This window comes from Macrosteles quadrilineatus, unplaced genomic scaffold (assembly GCF_028750875.1).
Source record: "Macrosteles quadrilineatus isolate MER2022 unplaced genomic scaffold, UCM_ALF_1.0 Scaffold_19__1_contigs__length_3004403, whole genome shotgun sequence".
In the NCBI taxonomy this organism is placed as follows: Eukaryota; Metazoa; Arthropoda; class Insecta; order Hemiptera; family Cicadellidae; genus Macrosteles; species Macrosteles quadrilineatus.
Genome location: NW_026542612.1, coordinates 2825240 through 2851563, shown reverse-complemented (window position 1 = coordinate 2851563; position 26324 = coordinate 2825240). Strand labels below are relative to the sequence as shown.

Genomic DNA, 26324 nt, shown 5'->3' with positions numbered 1-26324 from the left:
AGCATTGACTTTATATCTCTACACGTGTAGAGATATAAAGTCAATGGTAACAGCTAAGGGCGCATGCATGAGCGCGGATCGGAAGTGTTTATCACAAAAGATTGACCAATACGATTTTAATACTATTTAAAGGTTCTTCTAAAAGAAGAGAAACCAGTTAACATTGTAATAATAACTCTTATGACGTACGGTATGGTAAATATTTTATTCATTGAATGATCAACCATATTTTGTAACTTATGCAATAGTCATTATTGCTTTTACACTTATTACTCATCAAAAAAGCTAAAGAGCTAAATGCTCAAAATTTTTATTACTTCAATCTATTTATCGCAGTTATATGAATTAGCATAAGCCTTGAAAGTAACCGTCAATGTTGACGGGTTTCGCCTAATTCTGTTCTGTATACTACCTTAAAATGCCTCATTTTAAAATTTTACTGACAGGAAACCTGCTTATTCACTTCCAGATGGTATTCTTATGAATGAATCTTTTGAACACTTATTTATTGACATAAGTTGACAAGTTTTGTTTTAAGGCAGGATTTTCCAATAAGACTTTATACATTCTCTGAATATGCGAATGTGCTGCAATGGGGGTATTTAGGCGTATATATATATATATATTAAAAGATATTAGGCTATGCTTAAAAAATTGAACGCGGCCATTATTTTGAATTTTAATAATTGTCTTATTTTAGGTCTTTAAGAGAAAATACTTTAAAATCCTTTCTTAGTACGCATCTAAAATCTTAGAAACTATTTTTTTACTACTAGGTGATGTGAAAAATTTACCATTATACACCTGACTTTTATTGATCCTCTTTCTCAATTAATTTAACAGTTTACAACTCAATTGTCTTATTTTAGGTATTTAAGAGAAAATACTTTAAATCGTTTCTTAGTACGCATCTAAAATCTTAGAAACAAATTTTTTTACTACTAGGTGATATGCAAAATTTACCATTATTCACCTGACTTTTATTGATCCTCTTTCTCAATTTAACAGTTTACAACTGAGTTTTGGTTTACCAAACAATTATTACTACTAGGCCTACATTGAATAAACTGGAAGTTCACCACAGTTTATTCACTTTATCCTTTAAGAAATGTGTGCAAAAACAATGGTTCAGTACGATGTAACACTTGACCATGTGAAAAGTACGCAATATTATATTATTTTCATAACTTTTTCATCTCATAATTGCAGTTGCAGACGATCTATTCATGTTTTCACAACCTGACTTAAAAATTGATGTGATGAGTACTACTCACATTTCACTTCTGTTACTGTATGTGTAAAAGTTGGTCAACCATTGGAAGCACCTTCTAGGAATAAATCAAAGGCTTTAGGGGTCAACCTTTTGAAGCCCTAATCGAAATTCATTTCAATTACCATTTTGTGCTGCGCTAGATCTTAAGCTTTTAAAAGACATCTCGATCGTAAAAATCAGTGAAGTAGGTCGGGTTGAAAAGGACTGTTACAACTTATTGAATAACAAATATGGATAATGTTAAAACAGCATCGACATATCGCATGTTTACTACTGGATATAAGAAGGTAAAGAAATTTATAAAATCAATTACAACAATGAATATTGGCCGATACGCGGCAGAGCTGACCACAGGGGTATATGTCTGGGGGTAAATGTCCGGGGGTAGATGTCCGGGGATAGATGTCTGGGGGTAGATGTCCGGGGGTAGATGTCCGGGGGTAGATTTCCAGTCGCGGGCTGTTTCTCGAACGTGTATAAGCCCCGCCCCTCGTGACGTCAAAATGACGTAGGCGTTTTTTCATGGGGGTAAATATCCGGGGGTAGAAATCCGCTACCCCTCTGTGTGTGTGTGTGTGTGTGTGTGTGTGTGTGTCTGTGTGTCTGGATGTGTACAGAGCTAGGGACTACACCTGTGGTCCGATTTCAATGAAATTTGGTATGTAGGTTCTAATCCGTGGTATCTCCAGGCGTTTTTTTCGTTTTTTTGAAATTTTGATTTTTTATGGGGATTTTCCCATAAAAACCCATAAAAAACTGGAAAAATAGGATTTTCTCAAAAATGGCCCGAACGATTTTGATAAAAATTTAGTATGTTGTAGCCCTTTAAATTCTGAACAAAATGGTACAAATCCCATTTCTGTAAAAATTACGGTTCAAAAGTTATGGTAAATTATGTTATTTTCCCATAAAACCCCCATAAAATAACAAAAAATAGGATTTTAGACAAAAATCCGGTTTTGATTTAACAGAGTATGTTGTGATCCTTACAATTTTGATAGGTTTTGTCATTTTTTAGAAAATTTTATTTTTAATGGGGATTTTCCCATAAAACCCCATAAAAAACTGGAAAAATAGGATTTTCTCAAAAATGGCCCAAAAGATTTTGATAAAAATTTAGTATGTTATAGTCCTTTATATTCTAAACAAAATTATACAAATCCCATTTCTGTAAAAATTACAGTTCAAAAGTTATGGTAAATTATGTTATTTTCCCATAAAAATCCCCCATAAAATAACGGAAAATCGGATTTTCCCAAAATTGGCTAGAACGATTTTGATAAAAATTTAGTATGTTATAGTCCTTTAAATTCTGAAGAAAATTGTACAAATCCCATTTCCGTATATTTACTCTCACCGCTTACTCATGAGAAAGGTTGTTGACAATCTTATGGGAGAAAGTATGTGTCAGAATGCTGATACCGTTTATTTCATTATCAGCAAGTTTGGTTGGTTTGGTTCGGTTATGACAGTTTAATTTTATTATTAAGTCATTATAAAATTTTTATCGAGCAATTTCTAGTTTTATTTAATGAACATAATTTTTTTTTCTATTAATTAACTTTTTTTATATTATTTCATTATTAGCAAGTTTGGTTAGTTCGGTTAGGTTATGATAGTAATTTTATAATAAAAAAATTATAAAATTGAATTTGAGGCATTTATAATTTTATTTTATGAACAGAACTATTTTTGCGATTAGTAAACCTTCATTGCCAAAATATTCTCTACTAGAACGCTGTTCGCGGAGGAATTTTGAACTAATGCCTCAATCGTACCTCCCCTAAGTCAGACCCTGATTTTATTATTTTCTTTGATCTGTACTCAATTATATGTTCTCAACATTCAACTACTATATTTGTAAACAGTTCATATTTGTTTGTTTTGTTCATCTATATATATAAAAGGCAAAGCCTTCACTGACTCACTGACTGACTGACTGACTCACTCACTCATCACTAATTCTCTTACTTCACATTTACCTAGGAGGCTGAAATTTGGTACACTGATTCTTTAGGCATTAAATAAGAAAACTAAGCTGTTTTTATTCTGATCGTACTCTTGGGCTCCGCCCCAGTGGCTCTGGAGTTTCCCATGTTAACCTTATGAGTACTCATATTTAAACGGAATTAATGAATCTTAACAGCTGTTTCAATTAAACATGTTGGTTCTGTTCTATGATGTTCAATGGCATTAAAGTTACAAGGATTACCAACAGGGTGCAGCACTATTATTTCTTTTACATTTATGACAACAGCTAATTTGCAACCAAAAGGTGAGTGAGCGTAGCGAACAAACTTCAACCTGGAGGCGAGTTAGCGTAGCGAACGAGCTAACCGAAAGCAAGTGAGCGCAGCGAACGAGCTCCAACCTAAAATATATTTACGTTATTCCTTATGGTCGATTTAGGAGAAAATCATTTTATTTCATCCTTGTACGGTATGACGTTTTTCCGTAATCAATTTGAGACACCTTATGTGGGACACCATGTATATCATTATATCATAACATTAAACCTAAAATAATAGAAAAAAAATGTCAAGACTAGGACCCATTGTCTCTAACATGAACTAGACATAAAACACAAGCTTTAGATTTTACAATGGGATGGCAAGTCTACATGTGTTGGTTAGGCTTTGACCAACCTGTTGTTGGTTTAGACTAACCAAAAAAAGTAAACTTCTCATCCCATTATAAATTTATAAATATTTTTTTATCATACAAGTTCATGTCCGGTGACACTGATTGCTAGTGTTGACAGAATTTTGTTACTATTATTTTAATGATTTGTGCGTTACTTTTTGGTTATATAACTAGGGGCGGAGTAATTGTTTATGATTAGATTGTTTTATTTGGTTAACCCATTTGCATTGGATGACGTACCAGTACGTCAAGTCAGCAATGCCCAGTATCACAGCTGACGTACTGGTACGTCAGAGGCTCGAGAACGCCTGCAGCCGCGAACCGTCTTCCCGCGCGTCAACCACCGCAGTAGAAGCTGTAGCTAATCTACCCCCTCCTCTCAGCCTTGAGAACCTTTTAAGCAGTTATGCAAAAGAAATTACTAAAAAACGTGCTGACTTTGAAGGTAACCTTCAAAGAGTTCTTGAAGGTTTGGCCCCTGAAGAAGCTCCAACCTCACAACTGTCTACTCAAGATGATATCAATGATGTTTATATCAAAATTCAAAGCATTATCGAATCTTTGAATCCAATAAATTGACGAACCACGTACCCCTTCTGCGCATAGCAAGCCGCAAGCATTAGCAAGGTTCAATTTTTACTCATGCATCAGTAAATATTAGGCTCCCGAAGCTGGAACTAAAACACTTTGATGGCAATCCATTACAACGGGTTAGTTTTATTTACCTCTTTGACTCTAGTGTACACAAAAATGTGAGTGTGTCTAATGTGGCCAAATTTCAGTACCTTTTAAGCGTTGTGTCGGGAGAACCCCTCAGCTTAATTAAATCCCTTAACATCACCACTGCGAACTACTTAGTTGCTTATCAACTCCTTCGTGACCGCTATCACAACACAAGGCGGCTCACCACACTGCATTTAAACCAGATAATGGACCTGCCGAACATTACTTTATATATATATATATAACACCTTTTAGATTGAAGTGTCGTCGTTGAAAGAATATAACACGCAACGATTATGTCTATTTAATGTAGCATCTACAACAAACCTATATCTTTTTTTATAAAAAATTGAATAAACAATTGTGCAGTGTATCGGCAGCTTTCGCCCAACAATAGACACACTATTGACAAATCAAGGAAACAAAATAGTACTATCGTATTAACACGTTGCCTACCAACCATCACACTCCTCTGTACCTATTATCTAGCACTACCAGGTAGTGATGTGTGAAAATAGTGGTAAATTTATTGCTCTGAAGTGTTAAACACAAAGACAGAAATTGAAACAGTCCTTTACCAATCCGTATATGTAACAAATTGTTTGAAAACAGATAACCATACAATCCATCACAGAGGTTATGTTAACGTGAGACTTAAAAAAATGACATTCTTGAAATCACACCGTACAGCCAATTGTTGTACTAACTAGCCACCATCAGTCCTTTAATTTTGACGAAGCATACATGTTATAATATTCCTTATAACATAGGACTAAACATTGTATCGTGTCACGTTGCCGAACTAGTCTTGTCTTTTAAACTAATTTAGAAAGTATAAAAAATCGGTATTCTTCACTTATTTAATGGAATGGTACTAATACGGTACTTCAAAGGATTAGCTCAATATTATTATTTGAAAAATTACTCATATAAAGTTAAACAAATAATGTTATTAACAATAATGTTGTGGTTCGGATTCCACTATGAATTGTAGGTCCCTTAGTTGCCATTAGCTGTTTGGGCTATTAATTAACAGCTGTGTCTAAGGAATGTCGGCCTTAGTCACTAACAAGACTACAAGATCCCGCCACTCATCCTACACTCATCTCCATTCATACTTGGCTTAAAATACCTACATAGTATGGTCGCCATTTCATAAGAAAGTATAAAGTAAAGTTAAACAAATAATGTTATTATCAAAGAAATTAGGTTTCTGATTTGGTTATTCAACATTTACATACAATATTTCGTTTTACCAAGTAAAATGGGTATAATTTATGCCATTTAGTGTTGCGGAATAAAACTCTGCATACGCCCGCTCCTGTTTTACGGTGAAGCGCCTCCTCGAGGTACGAGAGAGGGCGCGTACGGAGTTTTGTTCCGCAATAATGCAATTATACAAATACATGCAAACAAAATATATTTGATAATAATTATAAATGAAATAATTCATTTAAACATGTTTATAATTTTGTATGTATAAAATATAGTTTGACAATAGCGCATGAGGAAATAAACTCTGCTCTAAGGACTTACATGATAGGGCGCACGCGGAGTAAACCTCCGCAACACCACGTCACTGAATTGCAACTGACAACAAAATGAGGAGGAATTCGGGGGTAAAAATAGCTTAGGGGCATTCCCAGGATGAAGTGCGTGAAGTGTAGAGCCGGGCCCGACTGCAGACACCCATTATGCATATTTATATTAACAAAAACTACAAGTGCGGAGAAAAACTCCGCAAGCGCCCCCTCGAGGGTTAAAATGGCGTAATAGGATAATAATATGTTCATAGTTATTTGATACATATTATTTATTAAAAATGTATAAAACATATTTGTACACACTACAAGAGTTTTACTTACAGAACAGTATACTGTTCCTAGCATTCACAGAGTGCTGATGGAGAACAGGTACAGAGCATTTCAAATGCTTACAAAATCTCACTCACTCCTAGGCGAGGGGGTTTAGTTAATAATACAACTAATGTTTTGACGGGAATACATAGTAACTTTGAGATCAAAAATATGTTTTATTAGCCTGAAATCAATAGAATGAAGCTGCTGAGGTGCGGGATGTGGGGCTGGGGTGTGTCAAGGTCAATGACAAGACGTTAATGGCCGGACATTTTGCAAACAGCTATTACTACACAATAGCCACGAGCTTTTAAGGAGAAAAATTGTCTATTATTATTTAGCTGATTCAGCCGACGTTATTGGCCGAATCCTTTTAATTTATTTTATTATCATTTACTAAAAGAGTTACTGCACCAATCTATTTAAAGCTTTGTAAAAATTTCAATTTTTGTTACATTTTTGGCCCTAAAAACAGTTTTTACAATACTAAAAATATATTTATATTTGAGTTTCTCTGATACATACTTCCGACTACAAGAAATAAAAGGTTTTTTTTCCAAATTCAGTCTCGACAAATAGTATCGGAAACAGCTAAATCAAAAGATATATTTTGCCCTTTTTTAGAGGGGTGGTGAAGACTCTCAAGACAATCATTACATGCAAGGAGAAACGAAATCAGGAGCTTTTGAATCAGTTGCACAAATTATCTTGAGTGTCTTATAAAAATGTCACCTTAGAACTAGAATAATATATACTTTGTAATTGGTTACAGGAACATTGAGACATGTTGACCAGTCAATTTGGTCTCTTCTCTTCTCATATTTATTGAGTTGGACTACTCTCTCCCTTAACACTGCTTTCACTGGAACAACTGGTCTCATCAGAAAATACAATCTCTTGATTACTCTGGCTGAATTCATAAATTTTCAAGGCTTCTTCTAACTCTTCTCTCATTTCAAATTCCTGATTTTCTTCATTGTCAATTTGTAATGTCGACTGATTATCACGGGAGGACTCAAGATATTTCTTTACAGATTCCAGTTCTTTAGGAGGCATCTCAGATATGTGTATAATATTTGAAATTAGTCGTCTTTTCTTCCAATTTCCCAAAACATCAGGTGATAAACCTTCTTTTTGATTCAGGCATAAATTGCAAAAACAGTTCAAAGCTGACAGAGTTCTAGTATCAGATCCAGAGCAGCCAGAAAAAATGTAACGATGTGTCAAAGAAACGCCAGCTTCTTGACGTTTCTTTAACAGTGTGTCTATAGCATTTTTCACAGCAGATGACAGTATGATTACAATTTCGCTGTTATGGTGTACAGTAATGACAAATGTACACCTTTCTGAAAATTTAAACAGGAGAGGCATCATCTTGTTGCACTTGACTAGATTTTGTATTGAGCTGTCAGGTCGTAACGCATATTCTATAACTGATATTTGTTCAATAGTCGTGAAATCCACTGGATTGGTCAAACACAAATAACACAATGTGTCAGCAGCAAGCTCGTGCCAGACAGCTTTGGCTTCATTTGAAATGGCTTTGCTACACAGTGCATCTGTCAGTTTAACTATGCTCTCATTTAATAGATTTTTTAATCTTTCTATGTTACTCACGTCAACTACAGGTTTCTTTTTCTTTGATTGTTTGTAGCTTACTTCTCTTTGAGTAGAGAGTTTGAGTTGTAGAGTGGGGTCAGACTTAAGTTCTTTTTCATACATGTTATTGAAAACGTCAAAAAAGTTTATTGCATCTTTTGCAGCATCCAAATCACCCCTGAACAAACATTCCCCTCTCCATACAAATGCACTTATTGAAATGTGTGAATATAATTGTTTATAAAGGTTAGTAGTTCCTGTGCCTGTGGCTTCTCTCAAAAAATAACGCAACGCTTCAAAAAGAGCATAGACACTGTCAGGTCTTAAAATATTTTCAAACTTAACCCCTTCTGAATTTCCAGTCACCCTACTATACAAGTGAACGATGAATCCCAGTCTTGTCAACAACACCAAACCTTCTTCTCTACACCTCTCATTGATAAACAGATATGATACAATCCACATTATCAACTCATCGTTTTTTGCAAGGGAACCAAATATTCCTTTCAATCTGTAGAAATAATGATCTTTTAACTTTTTGACCTCACTTTTCTTTAAATGGCTCAACATTGCCTGACTTTTCATTAACAAATTCTTTTCCGGCTCTTGTACCTTTGTCTCTGAGACATCCTTAAACATACAGCATTCATTATGATGAGTAAAACAATCAATATGAATAAAAGCAGCACATAGTGGGCATGGCAAAAATTTGCTTTTGTCAATAGTAAAGAAAGTGTGATGCCAGCCCCCTAAACATATTAAAAAACCAGTGTTAGCCTCAAGGACTCTACAATTATGCTTAAAATCACCAACTCTTGTTAAAAGAGTCAACATTTTTTCTTTTTTATGCTTTCCAAATGCAAGGGCACTTAGCACTTCTTTTTTTTTAGGGTGTTGTAAAACAAGATGTGTTTTCATATCAGCAACTAGGTCATTACAATAGAAGCAGCTATGCAATTTTTCAAGCAAAGTGGAGATCAATGTTGAAGGCTCTTTTTCTGAACTGGTTAACAAATCGTTAATGTTGACATTGATTTCTATATCATTCATTCTATATCTATCTTCTATACCTTTCTTTCTTTCTAGATCTTGAACGCGTACTATTTCAAAACCTTGATTAGCATCTTTTTTTGATTTCTCTGATATCTCAAACTTTGCCACTTGTCTAATTTCTTGTTCTTCATTTTTTGTTTGTCCTAGAGCAAAAAACAAATACAAAAAATGATTAGTTAAAACAAATAGACATCATGATATTCTAGCAAGTAAAAGTTATAAAAACTTTACATCTCATGCATCATCATATTATAGACATTAAAACTATCCACCAATCAAACCAATATTCAGTATAATTTTTGTGTGTTTTACACATGGCATCTATATTATTTACACGCTACATGAAACTTTGTAAAGAAAAAGGCTTTTTGTTTTACGATTTAACCCTACATATTATATACCGTACCAAAATGTTTGTCTACGCATGTAGATTTGCAAACTGACCTTTTATTTCTGAAAAAGTCCCTTGGGCTCTGCCCCAGTGGTTTTTAAAGTTCCCATATTATCCTTATGAAGAACATATTTGTTTACATTATGATCAGCTGGATAATTTAATTGCTGTTAATATTTTAGTTTCAATTTATATTTAAGGAAACTGTGCTACAAACATTTACTGACTTGGTTAAAATGAATTATTTACTATTTGAATTTGGGTTAGCAAAGGAAAAAAAGCGAGAAAGCCTGGACAATTAGATATACTTAATAAACCTGCCGCAGCAAACCTGCAGACTAAGAGAATTTCCATACATTACAAATCGTTCCATACATTACAAATTGTCAGATTTATTTCCTATTTAAATATAATTAATTTTAATGAGTACTTAAGTTTGCTGCAACAGGGAAGGTATTGAGGTGTGTTTTTTTATGAAATGTTGATAGCTTAGTATGAAATAAACAAAATTGACAAATGTTATTAAAATATAATATCCATAAACAAGCAAACTACAAGTTAATTTAATCTCCATAAAAATTACATGTGAGAATTTTAAATTTTACAAAATTTTTTGAATTATCTCCATAATTGTTAGACATACAACAACGCTTCAATATACAGGGTGGCTGAAAAGTAACTTGCACCCCCTCTTAACTTTTCAACCATTTGAGATATTTGAAATCTGTTTGCGGCAATCTTCTTAGATATGAGGGGCTACAATAATTATGGTCAATTTTGAAAATGTTGCCCTTAGGGGTAGTGGGGGTAGGGGGTAGCTCAAAATTTTCAAATGACAAGTATAGTCGAGTTTGGTATCATTTTACAGGTCTTGACGAAACATAAAAATTGACATAAAGAAAACCAAAATCGGCCCACTAATAACAAAATGGCCTCCTAAAACGTTTCAAATCCAAATAACCATGAGGGTGGCTGAAAATAACTTGCACACCCTTTAACTTTTGAACTATTTGAGATATTTGAAATCGGTTTGCGGCAGCTTGTTTGGATATAAAGGGCTACAATAAATATCGTCAGTTTTGAAAATTTTGCCTTTAGGGGTAGCTGGGGTAGGGGGTAGCTTGAATTTTTCAAATAGTAAGTATAGTCGAGTTTGGTATCATTTTGCAGGTCTTAACGAAACATAACAATTAACATAAAGAAAATATAAATCGGACCATTAATAACAAAATGGCAGTTCAAAATTACTTTTAATAACCTTTGTCTTAACCATTTTTAGTTGCCATTTTGTTGTTAATGGTTTGATTTCTATTTTCTTTATGTTAATTGTTATGTTTTGTCAAGACCTGTAAAATGATACCAAACTCGACTATACTTACTATTTGAAAAAATTCAAGCTACCCCCTACCCCAGCTACACCTAAGGGCAACATTTTCAAAATTGACCATAATTATTGTAGCCCCTCATATCTAAGAAGGTTGCCGCAAACAGATTTCAAATATCTCAAATGGTTGAAAAGTTAAGGGGGGTGCAAGTTACTTTTCAGCCACCCTGTATGACCTATGGGGAGCGAGCTGGCGTAGTGGTTAGAGCGCGGGACTTCAGTCCCTGAGGTCCCGGGTTCGATCCCCGCCAAGTCACCAATGGATTTTATCTAAGTGATAATGCCGCAACCCCTAGGTTTAGCCTGAAGTAATGTGAAAAACAATCCCAGGCTCGTGCCTAGCGTCCTTAGGACAAAAAAAAATATATATATATATGACCTATGTCCCCTACAAGCCTAGTATTACATTATCTTTGGCTGTTGCTCCCTGTGTTCTTGATTGGGTAAGATGTTTGTGTCACCCTGTGCTTTTCACCAGCTTATGTGGCATCTTGAGGGGTCCAATTCAATTCAATTCTTCTTAACTTATCTTTTTATCACTAACACTATTTTTCCAAATATAGACTTTAATGTTAGTAAAAAAAGACCGAAATGAATAGGGTGACACAAACATCATACCTACTCAAGAACACAGGCAACAATAACAAAGATTATCTAAGGTTATTCAAGTTCTTGTAACTTGAATAGGAACAAAATACATGACTATTAAATTAAGTTGTATTTTAAAATAAAAACAAAACACTAGGTGTACAATGCAGTTTTCTGCTTGCAATATCGAGCGGAGCTACTATATCAATCTAATACCTTTCCAAAGTCAATGCTACATCTGTTTCTTGTAAATGAGATATATACTTGCAGTATCCAATGTCAATGGTATATTTGGTTCACATAAATGGAATGTATATTTGCAGTATCTAAAGTAAATTATAAGTCTGGTTCAAGTAAATGAAATGTCTACTTGCAGGAACCAAAGTTTATGTTTCATCTGGTTCTCATAAATTAAATGTTTACTTGCAGTATCCAATGTCAATGATATATTTGGTTCGCCTAAATAGAATGCCTATTTGCAGTATCCAAAGCCAATGTAGCTGGTACACTCATTTTGGTTCACATAAATAGAATTGCTATTTGGAGTATTTAAAGTCAATGGTCCATAAGCCTAATTCCGGTGACCCAAATTATTAATGTAGTAAATAATGATCAATGATATTAAACTGTTTGTTCTTCCCTTTTCTTTGTATGGTATTTCTAACTAGGTGAAACCCGTCGAAATCGACGGTTACTTTCAAGGCTTACGTTAATTCATCTAACTGCGATAAATTGGGTGAAATATACATATTTTGAGCATTTAGCATTGTTTAAAGAGTAATAAGTGTAAAAACAATAATTATATTAATTGCGTTAGTTGCCAAATTTGGTTGATCATTCAATGATTAAAATATTCCCCATATCGTACGTCATAGGAGTTATTAAAAAGTGTTATATAATATAGTCTATACTATTATAAAGAAGAGGTGGTGTCTGTGTGTGTGCATGTGTGTTTGTATGAGGTAATCTCAAAAACTACTGAACCGACTGGGCTCAAATTGCACACAAATGAAGCTACAGCTCCGAGGATACATATAGAACTATTCCCGCTTCGATATTGTCCTAGGGCTCTGCCCCGTGGGCTTTCAAAAATTTGAGGTGAGAGATTTAAAAGTAAATATTGATTGATGGTATCCATGGTAACAAAGAACAAACCTACAAAGTTTAAAAATGTAAACAAGCAGAACTAACTGTCAGTATGTTTTATGGTATATCTTCCTTTGGAAGAACGTTTAAATAGTATTAAAATCGTATTGGTGGATCTTTTGTAGTTAAACACTTCCGTGATTTCATCAGTGTTATACGATTTTATTTCAAAAGAAAATATTTTTCGGGAAGACATATTCTAACCTCAAAGGGAGGTATATCCGTTACAGTGTAAGTTTGATTTTTCCTTCGTCTGGTCACGTCAGTTCATATCGTACTTCTGTGCCAATGAGTGAACCCTCTAGCATAGTTTTGAGAAATTGATTGTGGGGTTACTGATAAAGCTGGAATTCCTTGACATGGAGGATGTCAGTTAGTTATCTCAGCCTCATCAATAACATAAAGTTGTCAATATAATCTCTCTACGGAATGTTATGTGTAGTGGAATACTTGAAGTGAAGTTGCTTTTTATTCTTGAACTGTTAGGGGCCTCCTTGTTCATATGGTCTTGTGGCTTCATTGGCAACAAATAATGCAAATGACAAAGCAATGGGACATTTCCAAAAAGCAAAAATACTGTAAATTGGCTGTCACGTGTATATTGACGTTTACATATTGTTAATCAACGTATCTTATAAAGGATTATGTGATATAGTTTAAAAGGAACATGACCTTTCTGTCATGATAGTAGCTGCTTAATGTTAATATCTGCTTAAATAGTATTTACTCATATTGTCCTATTTTTTACAGTCAAAATGTTGTGTTATTTTCAATAATGTTACCAAACCAGTGCGCCAAAGTCCGTAATATAGGCAGGTGCAAATAATTTGTCAAGATGGGCACCATTTTAGGCAAGGTTCTATGTTTGGATTTTATTAGACATGATAAGAGCAGATATTTCCACATAAATATTTTATATGTGTAGAATAATATGATAAAATGTAAAGAATTGCTGTGACGAAAAGGAATTTCCACTGATTTCGTAATCAAATCAAATCAAATCAAATCAAATCAAAATGTCTTTATTTCGTAAAAGTAATCATTTTGACAGTTTTTACAAAATACAGTATCAGATTACCATAAGAATATAACTGAGTACTTGAACTAAACGAAATGAATCCCACATGGGAGAACCCGTGCGTGGGAGTGAGTCATTCTGTACTTTAATATGAAAGAGAAAAAAAAAAATTTATACGTAATAAGAAACAAAACAAAATACTTCTATCCACTGGCATGATTCCAAAGCGCTAGCGGAATTTTGGCAAATCACATTGGAACATAGATAAAATGATATCAGGTTGACTCGTTGACTTTCCCCTACCATTAACCCCCCAAAACGCCCCCCTCCCCCCCCCTCAACACACACACACACACACACACACACACTCACACAGACACGCGTGCAAACACAAACACACGCTGTATCAGCTGTATCACCTATTGTCTGTATATGGAAACTAATAATCTATTAGCTCCATCCCTCCCAATGAGTTTTAGCCAGTGAACAATGTGTTTTTTGTACGTTGTAATTGAGTGTCTGTCATAGTCTCGTAAGTCTAGTGGAAGGTTAGAGTAAATGATGTGTGCAACGTAATAGCAATTTGTTGTAGAAAATGTCTTTGTAAGTCTGGGTAAGCGTATGCCTTGGCCTAGTGCATGTCGAGTATTATGGTCATGTTGTGGACGATCAAAGAGTGACTCGTGGTGTTTGTAAATAAACATCGAAACTGTTCTGATGTATATTTGCGTTAAATCAAGTACATTCATTTCGGTGAACAGAGCATCCGACGAGTATTGCCTACCCTTGCCCAGTGCCGCTTTTATGATTGCCTTTTGTGTTACAACAAGAGGTTGTAGAACATTGCTGTAAGCACAGCCCCAGGCAATTATCCCCCCCTCAAGCAGTGACTGTACATAAGCAAAATATGCATTTTTAATTTCATCTATTTCAAGAAAATGGTGAAGTTGGCGAAAAGCAAAAATTAGTTTTCTTAGCTTTTTGTTTAAGTATGACACGTGATCTGCCCATGACAATTTTGAATCAAACACAACTCCAAGATATTTATAATTTTGAACTCGATTTATTACCGGGCAGGCACAATTGTTTCCGATTTCAAGACCACATGAATGAATTTTGATTTCGTTGCGAAGTGTGTCCCCTCGAGCTCTTAAGGAGATTGGAATAAATTTTGTTTTAATGACATTGAGCGTTAACACATTCTGATCAAACCATTTTTTAATTTTTGACACGCCTCTTTCGGCATTGGCAAAAGCTGAGTCCCAAGTTTCGCCTTGGAATAAAACTAAGGTGTCGTCAGCAAAAAGGTAAAAATCACCTTCAATATTTAATTTCACAAGATTGTTAATGTAAATTAAGAATTGTAAAGGCCCTAACGTGCTACCTTGGACCACCCCAAAGTCTACATTACCAAGATTTCCATTGATTCCATTAATATTTACAAACTGCTTTCTATTATCAAAATAAGATCGGAACCATTGCAGAGCTACACCTTGAACACCTATCAGTTCTAATTTTTTTAAAAGGAGCGATCTATCAACTGAGTCGAAAGCCTTGGCCAAGTCGAAAAATACCAGAACAACACGCCTACCTTTACTGATGGCCAAATTTATATCTTTATTAACTTCGAACAATGCATCTGTGATGTTTTTTGATTTTCTAAAACCAAACTGGTGGTGAGTTAAAATATCGTGCTGGTTAAGGTAATGAAAAACTTGATCTTTGATAATTTTTTCCAAAATCTTAGTGAACACACTTAGCAAAGAAATTGGCCTAAAATTTGAGATATTGGTGACGTCACCGGACTTGTAATGGAATGTTACATTGCAAAACATGACATCATAAAGAAGAAAATCAATTTTTTACTTTCTCCCCCTATACCATAGTATATGGAGAAAGTATTGTTTTCGTCAAAATTTTCGAGTTTGAGTTTTAAAGTGGATATATTCGTTTTGGGTCCCCCTGGACCCAAAAAAGTGGTTTTCGAAGTGATGCCTGTGTGTGTGTGTGTGTGTGTGTGTGTGTCTGTGTGTCTGGATGTGTACAGAGCTAGGGACTACACCTGTGGTCCGATTTCGATGAAATTTGGTATGTAGGTTCTAATCCATGGTATCTCCAGGCGTCTTTTTCATTTTTTTGAAATTTTGATTTTTAATGGGGATTTTCCCATAAAAACCCATAAAAAACCAGAAAAATTGAAATTTCTAAAAAATGGCCCGAACGATTTTGATAAAAAGTTAGTATGTTGTAGCCCTTTAAATTCTGAACAAAATGGTACAAATTCCATTTCTCTAAAAATTACGATTCAAAAGTTATGGTAAATTATGTTATTTTCCCATAAAACCCCGTAAAATAACAAAAAATAGGATTTGAGAAAAAAAATTCACAAAAACACAGTGGGGAAACAGTGGGTGTTTTAATTTAACATAGTATGTTATGGTCCTTAAAGTTTTAATGGTTTTTTCATTAAAAAAAATTTATTTTTTATGGGAATTTTTCCATAAAACCCCATAAAATACCGGGAAAATAGGATTTTCCCAAAAACGGCCCGAACGATTTTGATAAAAATTTGGTATGATATAGTCCTTTATATTCTAAACAAAATGGTACAAATCCAATTTCTGTAAAAATTACGGTTTAAAAGTTATTGTAAATTATGTTATTTTCCCATAAAAAAACCTATAAAATAACGGAAAAATCGGATTTTCACAAAACTGGCTCAAACGATTTTGATAAAAAAATGTTATGAAGTCCTTTAAATTCTGAACAAGATTATACTAATCCCAATGCCGTATATTTACTCTCACCGCTTACACAATATGATAAAGGTTGTTGACAAACTTATGGGAGAAAGTATGTGTCAGAATGCTGATACCGTTTATTAAATCTGAAAATAACATTGCAAATACTTATTTGGTAGAATTCAGTAACTCCCAGTAATGTGTGTTGTTTGAAATACAATTTGAAAATGAACAGCTGTTTCATTAAAAAATATTATTCACATGGCCAAAATTTAAACAAATCTGCGGAGGGATCTTTAAGGGCTTCTGGGGCAGAGCCCTAAGCGAATCTACTTCGTTTTTCTTTTGATAACTCATTTAAAGACCAAGACCTTTCTTTGGACACCTCTATCAAGTTTCTACGCCCAGCCGTTCTTAGTGGGGACAAAGTTTCCAATTAAATATTTAGGTCCCCCATGTTAATCTTATGGAAGAAACCTCAACTTTGATGGCCTGTGGGGCAAAGCCCAAGGATTTTTATTACAGGAATTGGTGAAAGGGGGCGTCTACACAAAAAATACTTTATTTTGACACGTCGTTTGTAAAAATCCGTCTATTATTAACGGAGGAGTAGTGTTTCGTAGAAATCGCCTTCACGTATTATATATAAAGATGTGCTATTTTAGATGATTGACTAATATATGTTGCGACCCTTGTTTACCTTTTTATTGTTATCACGCAAATAATGTCAGGAAGGCCCATGTTAAATTTTTTAAAAGTTTAAATTCACATAGGAAAAATCCCTGTCGACCAATTTGTACCATTTCAGATTTATACCTTCCCAGGGTTGGTTACTACGACTGTGCTAAATTTCGTGCAGATCTCTTCATCCGTTCAGGAGGAGTATTTGTAAAACAAAAGCAGGAGTGTAGTATAAGAGCTTCGCTTCGCTCTGCTCAATTAAAGATACGATAAAACAATAATAATAAGCTAGTTGTTACCAATTGGTTTTCAAATACTGTCATGACTGGAAATGGAAGAATTTTAATGTAAACATATTTATTAAAATTATATTTTGTAAAATGCAGTTTAAATTGTTCCATAGTGGATGACTAAATTATTGTAATGAGTTTACTTTGAATAGTTAGTGTTCGCTTACGCTTCACCAAAAGTTTTTTTTTCCAGGAAGCTAGTTCTAGCCCGGAACTGTCAGGATATTCCTAGTGGGTTGCGGCATTATCACATGGATAAAATCCATTGGCCATTAGCGTGATTTGAACCCGGGACCTCAGGCACCAAAGTCCCGCCCTCTACCACTAGACCAGTTCGCTCCCCTCGCTTACACTAATGGTGGTAACACAATCGAAACAAACCAAATGATTGACTAAGTCAGTTAACAGATTTATATTTAGTAAAATTTAAAAACAAGATGGACGTTAAGTCAAGGGGTAACTTGTACAAGAAAAATTGTGTTTTCTTGGTTGTATTCACTTATTGGTATAGTATCACAAAATGTTATAGTTCGTCATAAGGGCTAAAAGTATTCTTTCACCCCTCGGTAATTTGAATTTGACACGTGAAGCCGATTTTTGTTAACACAACTCCTCCCTTATTTGTGGACCAATTTCAATGTTTAAGGTGTCAAAATATTCGTCTCAATATGAAGTTTTGCAATAAGGTTTTAGAATTTAAAAATTCCTACCCCTCTCAAAGTTCGGATTTTCCCCATAAGAAATGCATAGAACAAATTTAAAAACAAAAAACAGCTGTTTATAAAAAGAAACTCATTAGCTTTTGGGGGGTAAATATTAATGTTTGTAATTTTCAGTAGGTTAAGACCAAGTTAAACAATTAATCAGTTTTGTTGGAAAAACAGAAAATGCCTCGAGTTTAAAGAAGAAATTATTGAAAACGGGAGAAGGAGACGATTAATAGAATTATGGAATTATTATAGAATTATTAACCTCGGACCTGCCCACCTTTAACACATGGAGGCAACACCAATGATGACCTCAAGGAGCCAGCGAACCAAGTGTCCAGTGAAAGTGGAAAATATGGGCAATATAGTGTCAGTGACCTGTGCTCCAAAGTTCCAGCTTTAAACTAGATCTTTATGACAAAGAAAATATTTCTGCATGTACATATAGGGATCTAAGAAAAGATAATTGTTTTAATAATTCCATAAAATGTTCTAATATAAATTCCTCTGTACCAATGAAAGTCTTGCAACAAAAATATGTTTTACAAATCAGTACCTAGTTCAAATAATATTAATAAACAACCTTGGATTTTGCATTGGAATATTCAAGGCTTCATGAATAACTATAATGATTTAAATTTATTTCTTGAAAACTTAGAAAAAAATGTCAAAATAATATCTCTAAATGAGCATTGGCTGTCTGATAACAATATACTCTCTTCTGTCAAAAGATTAGGAAAATTCAAGGTTGGGGACTATTTTTGTAGGAAAATTAAAAAAAGAGGAGGATCTGCTATTTTAGTATCTAATGAACTTGATTTTAAACTAAGAGATGATCTAAAGTTTGAAAATGAGGAAAATTCTTTTGAAGCTAGTTTTATTGAGATAACTCAGTGGAAAATCCTTTTTATTTCAATATACAGGATTCCAAATCATGATATTGATAAATGTTTTTTGAGCAAATTTGACTCTTTGTTAGATAAGATTTCACACGAATTACAGTTAAAAAATATTGTTATCTGTATGGATCATAATATGGACTTTTTGAACGGCGGTAACAGAGGAAAACAATTACAGTACATTTGTGAACAGCATGGTTTAAAACATCATTTTGTGGATCCCACAAAACTCCATTGTCTAAATCATGTATTGACAATGTTTTCTCAAATAATAGATCTTTAACCAGCCAGGCTCATAAAATTGTAATAAATGCAGGTGACTCGGACCATGAAGCTCTATTATTATGCCTGGGTGAAATCAACACAAAAGATTTAACTAAGTCTAAATCCATTTTCAGAAGATTTTTTTCATGTGATAACATGGAAAATTTCAGGAACAATCTACAATCATCATTATGGCAATTTGACCCCTCTCTTGACGTTAACATTAACTACAATAGTTTTCTTTCAAATGTTTTGTTGAATTTCAATAATGCATTCCCTTTAAAACTATTTAAATCCACAAATAAAAAAAGTGAACACAAAAATTGGGTTACAAATGGAATAAAAATTTCGGCAGGGAATAAACGTTTGTTGCACGAAGAATCAAAGTGGAACAAAAACCAAGACTTTATCAACTATTTTAAGACATATAAAAAATTTTCAAAAAAGTCACTACCCTTTCTAAAAAACTGTCAAATGAAAATTATATTAAAAAATCATCGAATATAACTAAAGCCACTTGGGCTGTACTAAACAAGGAGATGGGCGTAAATAAAAAGGACAATGAAATTCCATATCAAATTGAGAATACATCCCAACAGAATAGTTACAAAATAAAAAAAGAATTGGCTAATAGTTTTAATGAGAATTTTCTGAATGTAAAAAATAAGGTTCAATCTAATCCACAGATGGAAAAAAGCAATGAGTTTCATGGTCAGTGAGCAAAAGAATATGTTTACATTTAATAAATTAAGCATATCTGATATAAGAAAGATAGTGTTTTCTTTGAAACCATCCAAGGCTTCAGGGTGGGATGAAATTCCGTTATTTGTTGTTAAACATGTAATAGACTTTATCCAAGAACCTTTGTGCAAGCTCATAAACCAGTCTCTGGAGCAGGAAATTTTTCCTGATAAATTAAAATATTCTGAAATTAGACCATTATTTAAGAAAAACGACAAAAACAACCTAGACAATTATCGTCCTATCTCATTACTTCCATGTTTTTCCAAAATATTTGAAAAAGCTATTGATATTCAATTAAGATCTTTTTTAGAAAGTAACAACATCTTAAACAATACTCAATTTGGTTTCCGAAAAGGGCACAGTTGTCAAACATCAATGGCAAGAATGGTTAACTGCATCACACGGGCTCTGGATGGATCTCAGAGAGCAGCTGGTGTTCTCTGTGACCTGTCCAGGGCGTTTGATTGCGTTGATCACGACATCCTCATTGGTAAATTTAAAAAAAATTGGTATTAAAGGCAAAGAAATTAATTTATTTTCTTCTTATCTTTCTAATCGGTTTCAGAGAACTAAATTAACCAAAAATAATGAAACTGTTTATTCAACTTGGGGGAAAGTACCATGTGGTGTGCCTCAGGGGTCGATACTGGGCCCTAGTATGTTCATAATCTATGTAAATGACCTACATAAAGTCTCCAATATGGAACTCTTTCAGTATGCAGACGATACTATGGTGCTATGTACGGCACCCAGTATCGACTCCCTGCGACACACACTCGACAGGGAGGTGCAAGCGCTCAGAGACTGGTTCCAGGTGAATGGGTTGGTTATGAATGATGATAAAACTCAGCTTATAGAGTTTAGTTCTAATAATAATCAATATAAAACAGGTAAAATTACAACATCAAAATCTAAAATGCCACTGCAGCAAAATGTGAATTTTTTAGGTATAACTGTCAATGAAAATCTTAACTGGAAATCACAAGTTGTTAATTTGATTAAACGATTAAACCGCTGTATTTTCTCTCTTCGTGCAATCAGACAAGCTGTTGACTTGAAGACTAAACTTATAGTTTATCATGCTTATTTTTCTTCAATAATGACATATGGTATTCTGGTTTGGGGAAACTCATGCCACTCCAACAAAATATTCAAACTTCAACAAAAAGCAATTAGAATTATTGGGCGAGTTCCTCGTAGAACTCCTTGTAAAAGTCTTTTTCAAACATTTTCGGTTTTAACATTTTATGATCACTATATTTTAGAAATTTCAAATTGGGTTAAAGACAATCTCTCCTCATTCATGAACCAACCCATTCATTCCCACCACACTAGATTTAAGAGTTATATTAAGCCTGTAACCCATAGCATAGACCAGCGTTTCCCAACCTGTGGTACGCGTACCACTAGTGGTACGCAACGGTGACTGCGGTGGTACGCAGTGACGTACGAGTAGGCATAGTAATTTCACCATTTTTTGCACCGGTGTGCCACTATTAACAATTAATTGACCACCGGCAACTGTAGGCCTATCTAGTTAAACAATACATTAGAACAAGGACGAGTTAATTTGTTAGATAGCTATTACAGTTACTGGCTTATAACAGTAGCAGTCAAGTAATATGTGCGAGATTCAAAATTCATGCCCCCAGTCATCAGGCGATAGGCAGTACGAGTACAGTACATGCACGGATTCGGAAATGATCGGGATGGCTCGGCACTCGGCTCGTCAGCGCTGCGATTCCCCACCACAGTTCATTGACCTCTGTAGTCGCTCACTAGTCAGTCGCTACTCTATTTCTGTCAGTGTCAGTTTAGTGGAATTCACTGTGTGATTCACTGTGTATTTGTTTGAGGTTAGTTTCCTTTGTGCTTACGGTACGCTGTTGATATGGATAAGTTTTTAAAACGAAGTCAACCTGGTCCTTCAACCAGTAGTTCTCAACCTAAAGTTTTCAAAATTAGTGAGAGTGAATTGAACACTGTTGGTGGTCCTTCAACCAGTTCTTATGGGTTTAAAACTATTCAAAGTGATATGAAAACTGTTGGCAGTAGTTCTGAAGGTACGGACACGCCTACTGAACGTGATGTAGCCCCGACTAGTAGGCCTACTCAGTCATCCAAAAGTACAGCTAAGGTAATTAAAAAAGAGATCAGACGAAAGTACGACCCTAGTTATTTAGCTTTTGGGTTTACTTACACTGGGGATTTAAATGAGCCTACTCCACAGTGTGTTATTTGTATGGAAACATTATCCAAACATAGTATGAAACCGTCCCTTCTCATGAGGCATTTCAATACAAAACACCATAATTTAAAAGGGAAACCTGTGGCTTATTTTAAAAATAAAGAAAGTGAGCTTAAAGGTAGCAAAAACACAATGAGCTCATTTTCATCTCTTAACACTCGAGCAGTTGAAGCATCGTACAAAGTAAGTTTAAGAATTGCTCAAGAAGCTAAACCACATACGATTGGTGAATCCTTAATCCTACCTGCTGCCAAAGATATGGTTTCTTCAATTTTAGGAGAAAAAGAAGCAAAGCTGCTTGATGTTGTGTCGTTATCTAACAACACGGTAACACGAAGAGTAAAAGACATGGCGTTAGATGTCAAACGCATGTTAATCGAGAAAATAAAGAAGAGTCCATATTTTTCACTGCAAATTGACGAAACAACAGACATTACAAATATGCCGAATTTGCTGTGTTATGTTAGATATGAAGACAGTAACAGGGTAAATGAAGACATGTTATTTTGTGAGATATTACCGACACATACAACTGGTGAAGACATTTTTGTTAAATTAAATGGTTTTATAAATGAGCATGATCTGGATTGGAACAAGTGCGTGGGACTTTGTACTGACGGAGCCGCCGCAATGGTAGGTCGCCACTCTGGGGTTGTGGCTAGAGTAAAACAAGTAGCCACCCAAGCAACATTCACTCACTGTTGTTTGCATCGAGAGGCTTTGGTAAGCAAAAATTGCCCTGAGAGCCTAAAGAAGGTTTTAAGCCAAGCTGTTAAAACAGTAAATTTTATCAAGGCACGTGCTTTACATTCTCGTTTGTTTGCAATACTGTGTGATGATATGGGTAGTTTGCACAGACAGCTATTGCTACACACCGAGGTCAGATGGCTATCGAGAGGAAAGGTTTTGACTCGTCTGTTTGAGCTACGCAATGAGGTTTTTGTATTTTTGTCCGACAAAAACTTTGAATTTAAGGACTGCTTCGCAGATGAACTGTGGATGAGTAGGTTGGTGTATCTGGCAGAAATATTTTCAAAGCTCAACGAACTCAACCAAAGTTTGCAAGGAAATAACAACACCCCTTTTCGAGTTAATGACAAAGTATCTGCAATGAAAAAGAAGCTGAACCAAGGAGCGAAAGAAGCAGAAGAAAAAAAGATTTCACTGTTTCCTACTCTTGAGAGTTTTGTTGACGAAAATGACATCCAACTTAGTCCTGAATTTCTGGCTGACATTAAAAACCATTGTCTCAGCTTAATTAACAGCTACAACCTTTACTTTCCTGAGGACTTGAATGAATATTCCTGGATCCAAAACCCGTTTGCAGAGATAGAAATGGCACCAGACAACTTGACTGCACCAGAAAAAGAACAGTTGTTTGAACTAAACTGTGATTCGGAACTTCGGCAACAATTTTCAAGAATGATGCTTGTGGACTTCTGGGTCGAAAGGCGTGTGGATTACGGACAAGTAGCTGACAAAGCAGTTAAATTTTTGCTTCCATTTTCAACTTCATACCTGTGTGAGACAGCCTTTTCATCTCTTGTGTACCTTAAGAACAAATATCGAAACAGACTTCTAAATGTGGAAAATGATCTCCGTTTAAGGCTAAGCAATCTTCGACCAGACATTCCAAAGCTAGCTTCCAAAATTCAAGCTCAACCTTCTCATTGACGTTTTTTTGTATTCTGTTGTCTTTTCCATTTTTTGTTGCAATAGGCCTATGTGTCATATCTAGAGCTTGTTTCTTGTTCATTTTACTGTAATTCATTAAATGTTGCAACACTACACAGAATTTTATATTTCATCCTTTTGGTTGTAAAGATTAGTTAGGTTTACACAATATTAAAGATTTTTCCATAGTTAACTAGGTATTCATACTTCACGACTAGGTGGTACGTGACATTTTTTGGTCTAGTGAAGTGGTACACCAGTAAAAAAGGTTGGGAAACACTGGCATAGATTAGAGAAATTTCATTTATCTCCCCAATATATAGGCCCACAAGTTTACAATAAGTTACCACTCCGCATAAAAAATATTGATAGTAAAACACAGTTCAGATCCACCCTGAAGACCTGGTTAAAAACCAAAAATTTTTTTTCTATAGAATGTTATTTAAATAGGGACGTTAAGTTACATTAATAATTTAGTAAGACATTTTTGTTATTTCTTAGTTTTAGTATATCCTGTATATGACTTTATGTCCTGTCAAAAAATGATGTAATGACATGTAGTAAATAAATAAATAAAAAAAAATAAATAATAAGATATCTTGCGTATGAGGAGAGTAGAATGGTGGCCATTTTATCACCTACACAGTGTTGACATTTTTTTGCGTAACCATTTCGACCAATCGAACTGATTTCTTTCGATTAGTCAACCAGTGATCGATGTCAACCATCGTTTTATTTGCTGAAGAAGAGAAGACTGACTAAGTCCTGTTCTGTAGTCCTCGTCCTCCTTTCGGTTTCGGTGTCTGTGTTCTTGTCAAGTTTGCATTTCGCAATCTAATGTGGTAGTTGAATAGAATCGTATTTGAGTTTTCTGTTAATATATCTGTTAAGTTTTCTGTTGTTGATGTCGGTCGTTGTTAAGTTTGGTTATGAGTTTGATTATTGAATTGAACCTTTTATGTTTTGTTAACTGTTAATGTTTCGTTCGTTCTCGTTGTGGAACTAAGCCAAGGTGTCAAGAAAGATGGAGTGTGAAGAGATGTCACTGATGTCAGAAAATCAGTACATGTATTCCCGCACGTATGAAGAATTTTTGGGCGTTCTTGCGGAACATGAAACGGCCACTAAGAGCAGATTTGTTTACCAGAAATGTTCCAAAAGGGTTTTAGATGTGAAAGGTAAGTTAAGTCGAAATTACTGAAGCAGTAAAAAATTCCACTAAGCCTAAAATCTAACAAGAATTGGGCCTAGGCCCTATCATATTTATTAATGAGAGAGAGAGGGAACTTTATTAGGCCTAAGTACCTACATTAGCATTATTTTGCTTAGAAATCGTATCATATAAATAGGCCTAGGCCTAAGCCGAAATAAAAATGAGGTAGAGGATATGTTTGCAGTCCGGGCTTTTCCATACCTCCACCCTCCTCCCGCCAACACTGCCCGCGCTAGGCCAAGTGCCAGCTTCTATGATTTCATGAGCTTTACACCGTTTCTAGGCACTAGGGGTACTTTCAAAGCAGGACACCAAATAACCGAATGAAAATTGTGATTGATTATTCGTAATAGGCTAACTAATAGGCCTAGGCCCTATCATATTTATTAATGAGAGAGAGAGAGAGGGAACTTTATTAGGCCTACATTAGCATTAAACTTATTTTGCTTAGAAATCGTATCATATAAATAGTCCTAGGCCTAGGCCTATGAGGTAGAGGCAATGTTTGCTGTCCGGTCTTTTCCATACCTCCACCCACCTCCCGCCAACACTGCCCGCGCTAGGCCAAGTGCCAGCTTCTATGATTTCATGAGCTTTACACCGTTTCTAGGCACTAGGGGTACTTTCAAAGCAGGACACCAAATAACCGAATGAAAACTGTAATTGATTATTCGAAATAGGCTAACTTAAGTTATCAATTATTTCTTGCGGTTCTAGGCTAGGCCTACTTATCCAACCAAACTAACTTAAATAGATATAACTTAAGTTACCCTAAGTTGTCGAATGAAATAATCGATGTATCGAAAATTTAATTCGAATGAGTGTAGGTTTTTTTAAGCCCTGCTTATGAAAGTTAACCCATTATAAGTTATCAATTTAACTTACTTGCAAAATAGCCTAGCCTAACTTATTGTTTTTTTCCAATGTATAACTTAACTTACATTGAATTTGATTTGTTTATGTGTTTATTCATATTTAATAAATAAAAGTAACAATACCTAACTTAGGCCATTTAAATAAAGAAATAAATAAACATAGGCCTACAATATTTTTATCATTATTCCTCTGAGAAGCTTAATATATCACAGGTTGTCTCCCTGAAAACTAAATTAAATTAGTCCTAACGGTTTAGCCTACCTAAGAACTTTGTTCAAAAAAATCTCCATTAACTTAAAATGCATTAAATTTC

The 26324-nt window shown here is 34.7% G+C and overlaps 1 protein-coding gene across 1 annotated transcript in view; it reads right to left on the bottom strand.

Annotated features, from left to right (window-relative positions):
* Positions 1-6434: 6434 nt before the first annotated feature.
* The window catches only part of LOC129005318 (uncharacterized), a 127512-nt gene continuing 107622 nt past the window's right edge, over positions 6435-26324 (bottom strand). The window contains exon 8 of the mRNA XM_054434175.1: positions 6435-9290. Within this exon, the coding sequence (XP_054290150.1) occupies positions 7318-9290 (1973 nt within the window). The 3' untranslated portion in view covers positions 6435-7317. The remainder of the gene's footprint in view (positions 9291-26324) is intronic.